At 46.4% G+C, this 13558-nt stretch overlaps 1 protein-coding gene across 3 annotated transcripts in view; it reads right to left on the reverse strand.

Annotated features, from left to right (window-relative positions):
* LOC143152914 (protein groucho) overlaps positions 1–13558 on the reverse strand; it is a 208805-nt gene that overhangs the window by 68709 nt on the left and 126538 nt on the right. For all 3 annotated transcript variants that reach the window (XM_076323526.1, XM_076323528.1, XM_076323525.1), the window contains exon 5: positions 8818–8955. In XM_076323526.1, coding sequence (XP_076179641.1) covers positions 8818–8955 — 138 coding nt within the window. The remainder of the gene's footprint in view (positions 1–8817; positions 8956–13558) is intronic.

Here is a 13558-nt window from a genome sequence, read left to right on the forward strand (position 1 = left end):
ATATGTTCGGTAGGGTGTGTGTTCGTCTGTACGTGTATGTTTGTGTGTGCGTGGTGCAAGAGATCGACGAAGGGGCCGTTTCTCGTGGATTCGAGGAGAAACTGGAAGCACCTAAGAAACGTCCCGAGCTTCCCGACGCCGGTAACGATAATAATCCTGACCTCGGGCTGTCGTACCGGTATCCGCGCGGCATCGCCGCCCGTTCTGACCCTTTCGCGTCGAGATCATTTCCGTATTTGCGGCCTGAGGGGTTTCTGGCGGTGATCTGGACGAATTTATTCGCCCCGCGGGTGACTCGTTCGTCACCGTAATGCCGAACGTCGTTTGCACACGGTTTCCGTCGACGAATTACACGGAACTCACCCCCTCGGGAGATACAACCTCGTAATCTGGTACAGTGGATAAGGCCGTTTCGATAAGGCGGCGGTTGAACGAAACAACTCTCTGCGTAGCTGGAAATTTCGCGTGGTGTTTTTCAGCACCGTTTTATGCGCGAATCTGAGATGCAATGTGTGTATTTGTATGTAATACGTGGTCTACTTTTGTCAGGGAAATTTTATTTTGGATCGTTCGTGGTATGTATGTACTTGTGTGATACGAAATACGTAGGGAGAATTAAGTAGAAAATTGAAACGATTAATGGGAAATGTATGTTTAGTTGTATACGTGTAGTGTGGGTCAATACGAAATATTGCAAAGAATGGAGAATTAAGTAGAAAATTGATGTAATCAAAGGAAAATGTATATTTAGTTATATACATATACAGTGGGCCGTACAACGTGAAGAGAAAATAAACCAACCGTGTGGATGAAAATCTGTGGAAAATTTTGTTACCCCAGTTGAAATCGTTCAGAGGTAATTCCCCGTGAAATTTTCAAAGGTATAAATAAAAGTAGATTCGACGATGATTTGTAAGAGTTTCTCGCGTATGTAAACGTTGAGAAGATCGTGGTTCGCTCCGGTTGGTTATTATCGACGGGAGTTATCAGAGTCCGTCTATTATCGATATTTACCGTAAATGCTACTGTTGCAATTCGTTTGTACAGGGAATGTAACCGATGATCGCCGTCTAGACTGTCGAGTTGTTTAAAAGGTTTCTTTGGAATGTATATTTATCAAACCGGACAATAAAACCGTCCGCGGACAAATTTTACTCCAAGATTTCGATTAATTTATTTACCAGGAATTTCTCTAGTCGTACCTGATATCGTAGCTTGCGAAACGTTCTATGGAAAGACGAGTTCGAAGATACGAGTAAACGTCAGTTTAAAAGAACCGGATTAAGATTTTACGTTTCCTTAAAGCGGACTTGCACCAACTAAGCTCCCGAGCTTACGAAGCTTCTCCCACTCCATCTTCGTCACCTCGATACGGAGTCGTTAGATGCTGACACACGTTCAAATATAGTTGACAACCGTTCTTTTTCATTCGTTTGTCTCTTTCCAAACTGTCCCTGTCCCTTACAATCGATGACAGTGGCGACAGACTGAACGTACAGGGTCCCTTTCGTGAACAGATTCGCCTGGAGGGTGTATTCCGGTGATCGAAAAACATCGACTCCTTCCAGATTTTTCGACAAACAAACCTCAAGACATTTCGCCACGGAATTTTCCCACGTGCATTCATCCGTATTTACCCTACATTCGTGATTTTTCGCGAACGAAAATAATAAAAATTACAATAGTTGTGCGATCTTGATCGAAACGAAAACACCAAACGGTGTCTCGATCGGTACGAAACTAGCTACGGTACGAACGATGCGAAACGAAAAATCTCGAAGACTGAAAAAAAATAGGGGACTTCCGGAAGAAGAAAAGAAATCGTTTCTTTTTCTCGAAGATTGCTCATTAAGAACATCTCCGACGATCGACGTTTCCATTCGGTATCTAATCGCATTATCTACGGGGTTTCTCGCGATTCTATGAAATTTGAAAACCCTGGCTCGTGGAATCGAAGATGGTACGAACGAGAAGATAACGAGTGCCTCGCGACTCGACGAGGAAACGTTTCTTCGACGATGAATCGTCGCGCGAGACCGCTTTCGATTTCGCGCGGTGGATAATTCACCGTAGAGACGAAACGAAGATTAAGCGTGACCGAAACCGTGGTTATTTCAATCGGTGAAATTTTTCCGCTACGTAACGGGGTGATCTTTTGTGAGTAGCGACAAAGAGGAAGTCATTACGGTCCCCTTCATCTTCGCGCGGCACCTGCATCCATCGGGCAAGGCTTGGCCTCTCAGCAGTTTTCACCGGTGTCGGTAGCTACTTGCTGACTCGACCAGCCGTGAAGATAGTGCCGCTAAAAGATCCGAGGGAGATCGTCTTAACCTTCTTCTATATCACGTGTCGTTGACGCCTGAAAAGCGTCTTCGGCCGGCCGTTCGTGCAAAGAGATTACGAAACGTCAGCAACATCGGCCCCGATTCACGCTCAGGTGAAGAGAGAAAGAGAGAGAAAAAAGAAGAAAGAAGAAGAAAAAAAACGCATGCGCGTATCGCGTGAAAAACTTCGCGAACAGAAATAGGTACGTTGGTTTTTATCGGGTCGCTGCGAGTCGAGCGATGGAGATCGTTAGCGAAGACCAACGCGGTTCGTTTATCGCGATAACGGCGATGATTTAATCAACGATAACGCACCGATACCGATCTGTCAATGAATTGCGCAAATCCGCGGATAACGAACGATTCCACTCGTAAATACGATTCCCGCGATAGCGACGAGGATAACGGAGCGGCCGAGAGGTTTCGAAAGACCGCGTATTTGTAACGGATAACGATCGAAACCATAACCGCGAGAGCTGGTGTCGGACGAGTATACGAAACACACGAGTGTTCCTGGGTCTTTCTTCTTTTTTACAGCTGAGATGTATAGCATGGCATCGGGAATGTTTTTTTTTTTTCAAGCTAAGAAGAAGTGTAGCGAAGCGTCGACAGGTTCACGTATGTTTACGATTGTTTTTGTGTACTTTTATTTTCCAGCTAAGAAGAAAGTATTGTGTGGTGTTGAAATAGTCACGGTTGAAGTTAGTATAGCGTTGAAAGATTCACGATTGAAATTAGTGTTGCGTTGAAATATTCAGGACTGAAATTAGTATAGGGTTGAAATATTCACGATTAAAATTACTGTAGTGTTGAAATATTCACGACTGAAATTAGTATAACGTTGAAATATTCGTGACTAAAATTACAATGGTGTTGAAATATTCCCGACTGAAATTACTATACTGTTGAAATATTCCTGTGTTTCTTCTTTCTTTCGGTTAAGGAGAAGAGAACACAGCGTCAAGATGTTTACAAATGTTCCTTTATCTTTCTTTCGTTTCCAAGAAAACGTATAATGCAGCGTGGAAATGTTCGCGAATGTTTCTTCATCTTTCTTTATTTCCAAGAAAAGAGTACAGTATTGCGTCGAAACGGCGAACGTTCACACATCGATTTTACACTCGTCTGACACCGGCCTTTAGGTTCCACTGACGCGAACAATTACGCGACGCGATACTTTGGAGCGGAAACCGGAACACCGACGTGCTTTTGAAATATCAGAAATACGCTCACGTAGCGACGATGCTCGAATGTGTTTCGATACTGTAGCTACGGTTACGATCGAAATTGATACTCTACCGTTGAATCGTTTCTAAGGAGCGTTTTCCAACGATTCGAAATTTGTCGAGATACCCGACCATCTCACCGATACCTACCGGTTCTGTGGAGTTTGAGATCTGTTATACTTACAGCCGGTTGGAAACGAAAGAAACGATATTTGACGATCCGTTATGAAATTGTCACGCGTCAAACATCCTCAAACATCCCAAATACTGCGAGATCTACTCCAACAATTCGAGTCACACTCTTGGTGATTCGCAACACCGACAGCACAACGAAGGAAAACTTCCCTAAAGTTTGATCGCGTTTGACTCGAGTACTCTTCCCCGCTATAAACGCCCAAGAGTGTCGCTAACTATTCAAATAGATACTTGGAACAAAACCCACGGAAAGTCTTCTCTTTGCCACAAAAGTGTTACGCGTTAAACATCCTCAAACATTCTAAACACTGCTAGGTATATCCCAGCAATTGGAATCATTCTCCTGTTAATTCGCAACTCCGATAGCACAACGAAGGAAAACTTTCCTAAAGTTTGATCGCGTTTGACTCCGGTACTCCTCCCCGCTGTATACGCCGAAGAGTGCCACTAACTATTCAAATAGATGGAAAGAAAGTCTTCGCTTTGCAACGGGATCGTTACGCGTCAAACATCTTCAAACGTAGCGAGGTGTATCGCGGCGGTGTCGGTGATTCGCAACCACCGACACGGTACACCGAGCCACCGCGTCGCCACCATTGTCGAAGGTCTCAACGATGCTCGATATTTGAATTTTATCAATACTGCGCGAAACGTCGAGCACATCTTACCAACACCGACGAGAACTTATTTCGCTACCCGTTTGTTACCCTCAGACGCGATGCTCGACGCGTATCGGTATTAACGAGGTATCCCCATTGTATTAGTCGCCCCTAGACCCGCGCGTATCGAGTTCCCCCGTTGGCGCGAGTTCGCGAACGATCGAACCCCCCGGACGACAAGAGGCGGGCTGTTATACGTCTACCCGAGCCGAGGCAACCCAACCGAACCGAACCAAACCGGGGACAACCGATCTCGCGTCTCCGATTCCGCGGTTGTTCGCGCGAAACAGAGCGCGAGCCGTGCCACGGCGAAGTTCATCGAGGCGGTTCGTGTTTTTCTTTCGATCCTCGGGCGGTGACTGAAAGGATTTAAGATCACCGAGGAAAGGTACACGAGAGACAGAGAGAGAGAAAGAGAGAGAGGAGCAGAGAACAAACCGGGCGGCGTTGAACGGAGAGGGTGGTCTCGGGTAGTCGGGGAGCGATTTAAAGCGCGCGGAATCCGGGGGATTCTGCTAAGGATTTGCCGCACGTAGCCCGACAACGCCGCGGATCCGTGGAAGTTTCTATGGTCGGGGTTTGAGGCGGAGCGCAGCGCCTAGGAAGCGAAAGGAGGGTTGCGGGGTGGCTTCGAAGGGTGAATCGTGGTGGGTGGCGGTCGGTGGGACGGGTGAAGGAGGTCGAAGGCAGTTGGGTAGCAGGAATGCTGATTAGTCGGTGCTCGTGCGCCGTAACACTATAACCTATCCGGCTTGGAAACCGGGCAGGAAGACTCGGGATAAGATTCAACGAGGGAAGGGAGCCAGAGGATGGGTGATGGGGAGAGGAGTATGGTCGATGGTAGGGGTTGCAGATCAGGGAGGCGGGTGGTGGTGCTGGTACTGCTGGTACTGGTGGTGGTGGTGGTGATGGTGGTGGTGGTGGTGGTGGATGAACGCGATGGAAGAGGAAGAGAGAACCGGGAGAGAAGCCGGCGGCTTAATAGGGAGGAAATTGAGTGCTCGAGCAATATTGAGGAGGATTCGGGATTCGCCAGGATCGTATCCATCCGTCCGCTTTCGGATTCCTCGGGCGTGCATCGGCTTCCCTCCTACCACCGCGCAGGGATTCTCATTCGCCCGCGAATGCGTTTCACGCCGGGTTGAACGCGAGCGAATCAGCCCCCGTACACCCCCGACCACCCCCGAGACGTATCCCTGCCGGCCATTCTCCGACGTAGCCGGCCGGAGTTACGCCGTAAATTTTCGACGAAAAGGATTTGCGGCCGTTTGAGAGACGGGGAGGGGCCCCGCGAGAAGAATTGAATTTTTTTTTTCTCGAACCTCGCTCCCTCCCTTCTCAAGAGTAAAGAAGAAGAAGAAGGGGAAGAAGAGGAGCTAGAAGACCACGGACCGGATATGTGCACCGCGATTCGCATCCGCGCTGAAGATACCGACGATTTAATACTTTGTTCCGCGGAGAGTGTTGCACGTTTTACGAAACACGACGACAAACTTCGGAGAACGGTTACAAACCTTTGCGCTCGAGAAACGACCGTGGTTGAGCTGTTGCAGATTGAGCGTGGAGTGAGTGAAAATGAAGACGAGACACTAGGTGGATTTATTTTGGTGTTACCGATGCAAAGTTTACTCTTGGAAAGGTTACAAAGCTAAGAGAAATCTAATGGCGGAGTATCTGATAACAGGTGAAAATGTCTCGTGATGAGTAACTCTGTAAACTTAAAACTTTTGGTAACTCATCGAGCTTCATGACGTACAGTCTTACCACTTTCGTACCTTTTCTTCTTTAGAAACTCACATCGATTTAACGCATTTCTTACCCAGTGGCGATGTGGTAAGTTCACGATCCTTATTGTTAATTAAACAGTTGAATTCTTCCACCATGGTATTTTTCCAAAGATCTTTTCCATTGTAACCTATCTAAGAGTAAACAGTTTAGTATCTGTAATAACTGGAAATTAAATCCACTGAGTGTTTCGTCTTCAGTTTCAATCGTTCCACACTTTGCCTATGACAGAATTGAGGAAAAATTCCGTGGAAGCTCGGAAGACGTGTGGAATTTTAATACGGAGGAAATGTTGAAGGGTGTTGGGTCTGATTAATGGTATCGTTTATGGGGCTGATGGTTTACGTGCTAGAAGGTAACAAGGGCAAAGGGTGTAGAATAGGAATTGTTAAGGAGATTGAGTATAGGAGATAGCAGACGAGAAACGTTATCAGATTGAGAATCTTCCATTTGGATGAAACTTGGCACAAGGATGGAAAAATATTAGGGGTGAGAAATGTTACGAGTGGAAACTGCTTCTTTTAGTTATACGCTGTAGATAGTTTCAGGCGCAAATTTCCATCGAATTGCTACGGAAATTGTTCATCAAAGCTAATAAATCTCACGATTAAAATTCTAAACCGGTAATATCGCCTCGAAGTTTTGGAGCATCCTTCGATTTTTATAATCGTACAGTTTTTATAAGTATCTATCAGTTTCCTTGAAAATTTCTTTTTTTCTCATTTTTTTTTATCGACGAAACGTTACTCGGGTACGATATAAGATAAACATTGCACATCGTGGAGATCCTTCGCGAAAACACGAGAAGTTTTCAAACCTCTCGAGGAAAAACGGAGCATCGCGTTCGATCATTTCGTCGCGTCTGTTCCGGTGATCGATCAAGGATAATTGTTTCGACCATGTTTCGTAGACAAGCGACAACAATCGTCCGTTATCGAGCAACAATTTATCTTTACGACTTTTCGCTTCTTCGAACAAGTCCACAGAGACAGATCGTTACGAATTCGCAGCGACGATACCCGAATTCAAACACGCTCAAACCTCTCGCAACACGGTGCAAAGATTGCACGAGTGCCTTTGTAACACGATATTCTTATAACGCGCTTAATAAACATGGACAACCTTCTTATAGCACGAATGTTTTCACCGCACTATCTAGGTTTCGCTTAACACGATTTCGACGGAACGAATAAACCGTGTTATAGGGGAGTCGAGTGTAGAGTTACAATACTTGTTTCAAAGTATACATGATAAATGATGCTCGATTAATACGCAAAGGTATTTTTCTTGAAGGTACGTTTGCAATAGAGTCTCTCGTAACCGAACTAATAGAAAGATTCAAAAGATAATGTATAATAAAACAATCGCTCTTTCGATATTGAACTTAATTTATTCGAATAGAAAATAAGAGAATCAACAGTTTGTTCCACCATATTTCCAACATACAAGATGTACCTACGATGGAACAATCGCTCTTTCTCTTTTACTCAAAAGAAACAAAAAAAAAACAGACAATTTGTTCAAATATTTAAAAATCCTATATGTTCCCGACAACTGTACTAAATAATCTATGTTACAGCGTTCGAATACAGTAGACTATCGAATTTTGAAAAATCGAAAGGTGCCCCAAACTTTCGAGCTACAATGTTCACCATTTGTAATTTAAATTTTCAAATCGTAAAATAGCATTTACATTTACTGAACAATCGAACCGAAATTACACAGTGGTCCACAAATCACGATAAAACTGCAATTAGAAAAATTCTATAACTCCAAACAAGACGAAACAAGAGAAGAAAAAAAGTGCATCGCGGATGCAGTTTTCGATTCAACGAAAAAATGCACTTTAAAATCGGTGCAGAACCTGCCCACAGCGATGTTACACGTTTCGTAAGGTAACTCGTTACTCTCTTCGTCTTATTTCGAGTCAGAGACTCTCCCTGACCCTGTTTCTCATCTTCGCTCGATGATCATCTTGCATTCGCGGAGATCGAAAAGGAAACGTTCCCGGTCGGGCCTTGCGCGTCGATAAAAATACCCCCTCGCGTATCGAGACGCGAATCGCTTGTAAATTTCCCAACTGAGAGTGTTTTTCTTACGTAAACGTTCCCCGTACCGAGTCGCTTTCGAATTTAGAAATTTCCCCGGCAAATCGTTTCGGTGACCCCGTGCGCGATAAATGTAACGCGTCTGCGGGGGGTATGGGTATTCCAGATCCGAAAATAAAGAAAAACAAGCCAAGCACGTGAACGTGGACACGCACACGGCCCAAACGATGCTATTCACAAATCACTTCCGCGCCGTATCGATTCGCAGCGTTCCGTTCGCCCGATAGCGGAAATTGATTTCGCATTAGAAAGCGGGATAGTTCAATTTCGGTTCACGCGAGCAGAGAGAGAGAGAAAGAGAGTGAGAGAGAGTGAGAGAGAGAGAGAGAGAGGTCTCGTTGTACCGGTGGGTCGTGTATTTGTTTTTCGTGGCCCGACGACTGCGTTTAATATTTAATCTACCGTTTAATGTTACTCCAATAAACGGTCCCGAGAACCGGTACGCGTGCGCGCGTACCCCCACCGATACAACGCGTACACGTTCCAGGGAGTAATTTATCTTCCATTGGCGTGCACTCACCCCGATAATGGCGTTGAGTTCGGTCATGGTCACTTGTTTGGCTCTGTCAACAGCAGTGGCGACTTGTTGTTGATGTTCCTGGGAGAGAAACGGCAGGATCTGAGCAATTATGGCGTTTAACCTCTTCGCTATCTCCGTCTGAAAGCAAAAAGGTGAAACGAGATACTTATTAAACCGGTAAATCGATTGGGCCGATCGATCGGATCGACGAACGCGTCGCGCCCAGAACCAACGATAGATTCCGGTGTATCAAGGTGTTCCTTAGACGTGTCTTGAGAAAGGAAGATTAACGATTGAGGGGTGGAAAAGAGACTGTATCTGTAGAATAAAAAAATGTCACAAAGTTTTTCGATAATCAGTGATGGAATTTTGAGTAAATTCGTTCGTCGAAGTTGTCGAAAGCGATCATTTCGACCGGTTGGTAAATCTGGCGTTAATTGAACGGGGTATAACGATTGTCCCCACCATCGACCCTACGCGAGTCTCTTCGAACGATTCGACGAATATCGTTCATCGAACAGGACACGCGAGTCGAATACGCGTCACTCGATTCGAGTTTTATCGAGTCCCCGTTCCCTTCTTTTCTCTCTTTTCCCCGCGCGATCAGTACCGCTGGTCCAGCTCCGCGTGACTCGGTCCGTCGATCGCCGATTCAAATTCCAATTTCCATTTCAATCGCGCGACGAAGTGATTAATACCGATAATGAGCTTTAATAATCTCGTCGCTCGTGTATAACAGGATATTTAGCCGGATTCGACGCGAGCGAGAAATTCTCTACCACGCCTCGACGTATTTCTTTTTTTCTTTTCTTTCTTTTTTTTTCTTCTTCTTCTTTTTTTTTTTTTTTTTTTGTACACGTCGGTAGTACACGAGAGAGTCTCGGCTACTTGGCCGCAAAACTGGTTTCATGCAAATTGCGCTTTCGGCCCGAACGCCGCGCGATAAATGTTCTCGTTCCTTTTTCTCTCGATTACACAAACCTTTTGTAACAACCGTGCCGTCGGTAGGCAACGTTTCGCGGAACGGTTCCGCAATTAACGTTTATACAGCGCCTCTGGAACCACCGCGCCACACCGCGCCGCGTCGATGTATTACATTTTTGAGGTTAGCTCCGAGAAACCGGCCCCGTCGTCGTACCCTTCGTCGTTACGCGATCGGCCAATTACTATCCGTTATGACGCGTATACTTTCTCCTAATACGCGTAATAAGGACGTTAGCGGTAATAACAGCGTGTATCCGCACACTATCGTGTATTTATCTTCGTATCTGTACTCTTCGCTTCTTCCCGCTCGGGTGTACAGAGCGTCCCAATCGTCACCGGTCGATTTGCTTTTCGCGCTATTTTTAAAACGTCGAACCGATTAACGCGAAACTTGACACGCGTTATCTAGACGGACGGGAAATTAATCGTGGAAAGGTGCACGGTGAAAGAACACGTGCAAATTATTCAAACGTATCGCGATCTTTAACGCTAACGATCCGGGAACTTCGTAATCGTTTCCTTCGAAGAGTACAAAGACTTGGTACAAACTATTCTCGAAACACAACGAACGACGCGATCTATGCGTTTGCTGTGTATTATCGTCATTGGATATATCGTAAGCGGAACATTCGAATCGGTCGACCCACATTACCCGAATGTCGCTCGTCGGCTCCGTTCGCTTCGAAATATCCACTGTTCCCGAAACCGGTAGCCCCGAGACGAGAGCTTTCGCGTTGTCACGTGAAAAATTGAGCCCAGCTCCGTGACCTATTATCACAAAATTGGAGACCGGTCGTTCGAATCGACGCAGTCGATCCGCGCCGAACAGGGAACCATGATTTCGTTCTTTGACCGCGTGGGACTACAGCCCCGGGCGGTTCGAACCCAGATCGTTAAATAATGCAAGGGTTGGCACGAACGCACCCTTAGCAGGGTAAAACGAGTGCAGATGCAGGTGCGGGCATAACCGGTCGAGGGTGTTTACGACGCCCTCCGGCCAGAACAGACTGACGGGGATTAAATTAAATCCGCGCTGAATTGGCGGTAGCGTGGCCCTCTCTTTTCTCCTCGGGCTCGACTCAATTTTCGTCCCGACCTGCGCCAACGGGCATTACCTGTATCTGCCGCCACCTCGGCCGGAAATTAAGCTCCCTCTACGTGCAAGAAGTCGAGTCATCCACGAAAACCGCCAACTGTTCCGGACAAGTGACGAACGACGACTCTCGATCGTAACCTGTCGCCACCTATCGTCGAGCGCGCATACTAAATTCTCGCACACGATCGTCGAATTCGATTCGTCGCGCGATCCTCGCTAACCCCCAACATAAGGGGGAATCCCGGTCGGCGTCGACGAACCGTGAAATACGAAACGAGCCGACTACTTCGTAAGAAGCCGCTGGATGTTATTCGTTATACATTATATTTTATTCGTTATACGTTATTGGGTATTCGTTATACGTTATACGTTACTGGGTATTCGTTATACGTTATACATTATTGGGTATTCGTTATACGTTATACGTTATTGGGTATTCGTTATACGTTATACGTTATTGGGTATTCGTTATACGTTATACGTTATTGGGTATTCGTTATATACATTATTAGTTATTCGTTATACGTTATTACACATTATATTTTATTCGTTATACGTTATGCGTTATTCGTTCCGGTTTAAACGGTCCACCCTGTACAAAGACGACCGAATCGTTCCCACAGTACACGTTGTAAGGCTCCGCGCGGTCCCGAGTGGCGATTACGCGACGAGGATTTACCGTACACGTATTAAATTCTCCACGAGCGGAGTTCCCGTTTCACCGGGAACTCGAATTTTGATCGGCTCGATTGTAACGAGGCTCCCGTATAATCGGGAATAATAATTCCATTAATGTATAATCGAAATGTCCCATTCCACCCCACCCACGTCCACCGTTTCTAGACGGTTCGCCGAGTTAATTTGTGTTAACGATGCGATAAATCCGTTTAGGAGAACCGGCGATATCCGTGATTCGACGATTTCGTCGTCGTTACGAGAAGTTCCGTTAATTGAGGTGTCCGATCGTAGAGTGGCGTGAGTCTGTTCGTGATTGACGTGGAAGCTTTGAACTGTCTGAAATCCTTAAACGGAAGTTACAGGGGCTATAGAACCCGCGATCGATTCACTTATCGAACAGTTTAAACAGCCGGATTACGGCAGTCTGAAATTATAGAGTTAACGTCGTTTATATCGAGGTCGAGCCTGCGACGATCTTATCGGTACAGAATCTAATACGCAACGAGAAAGTTACGGTTGAACTTGTAGCGAGAATAGTTGCAATTATATATTCTTTTTCAAACTTCGTACTGGTTTTCTCGACATTTTAGAAATTACGAATCGCCCGTTAGGAATTTTACGTACACGCTTCGAGTGTTAGAATAATTTCGGTGAAAAATGTAATATACGACTCGAGAGAAAGTTACTGTAATTATAGTAGTTACTGTAATAAAAGTAATTATAATTATAAATTCTTCGAGCAAACTTCGACGTATAAAACTTCAAAACATAAATAAATTCTTCTGACTACCCCGTGCACCCCTTTTCTATTTCTCTTTCCACGCCCATGGGTGAACAAAATCTCAATACCGAAAACCACGAGAAGAAATTCTCTGAAAAGAAAAGCAAGTTCCCCATTGGCAGCGCGCACCAAAAATCAAACTTTCGATTCGGCGAGTTTCGCTCGTTACCAGAGGTGACTCCGTTCCACGAAGAGGGGAAATTTTCCCCGATGTACTTTTACGGTCTCGTGTCGGCTGCACCTTATTACACGAATTATCCACGGAGAAGCCCCTCGGTCCCATTAAACGGGCGCCACCGTCTGCAAGAGTTTTCTCACGTTTGTAAGACACGAGATCGTTGGGGCGGGGGTGTACGCGGGACCGAGAAACGAGAGGCAGTCACGGAAACGGAAGAAGCCGATTCGTCGTGCAATAGGAAGCAAAGCACCGAGCGAGGGTGTCCGACGTTGAAAACGGCCCCCGACGGTGTACACATCCCGGGCGCGTTCCGCGCGACTCATAAACGCGGGCTGCAGACGGTGTAAACGTAACCCCTGGCCCTCCACCGTCCCCTCGTCTTCTCGGGTTTCTCGCAGTAACGCCAACAGAAGCATCGCTCTCTCGCTCACTCGCTCTCTCGGGCGGCACCAGCCGTTTTCACTGCCGCTTAAACGAGCCTCGGATGCTAATTGAAATATCGCGGCCACTAAAATTCTTGGCAAGTTTCCTTCTCTACGGTGTTCGCTGACGAACGAGCGGAGAGAGAAGGGGCCCTGGAAAGTGGAGGGGAGAAGAACGAGGAGCGCGACCGTGGGACGAGGAGTGGGGGGAACGAGAGCGAGGAGCGCGTTCGTGGGACGTGGAGTGGGGGGAACGAGACCGAGGAGCGCGATGCGTAGGACGAGGAGTGGGGGAAGGAGAGCGCGAGAAAGAGGAAAGACTCGGCTGAGCGCGGGGAGAGTTGTTTTAATTACCCGTCGCCCTTCCGAGTGGTAGTCATTAGACCACTAATTATAACGTACGGGAAAATGAGTCGTGCCATCCGCGAATGAGCTGTACCGAGAGATGGATAGATAGAAGATAAAGAGAGAGAGAGAGAGAGAGAGAGAGAGAGAGAGAGAGAGAGAGAGAGAGAGAGAGATGTGGCGCAAGTCGCGGTTGTTTGTTCGAACGAACAGATGTACGGATTGCGCCGATGGCGATCGCTCGCGCGCTTCCGAAC

This window comes from Ptiloglossa arizonensis, chromosome 11 (assembly GCF_051014685.1).
Source record: "Ptiloglossa arizonensis isolate GNS036 chromosome 11, iyPtiAriz1_principal, whole genome shotgun sequence".
NCBI classification, from domain to species: Eukaryota; Metazoa; Arthropoda; class Insecta; order Hymenoptera; family Colletidae; genus Ptiloglossa; species Ptiloglossa arizonensis.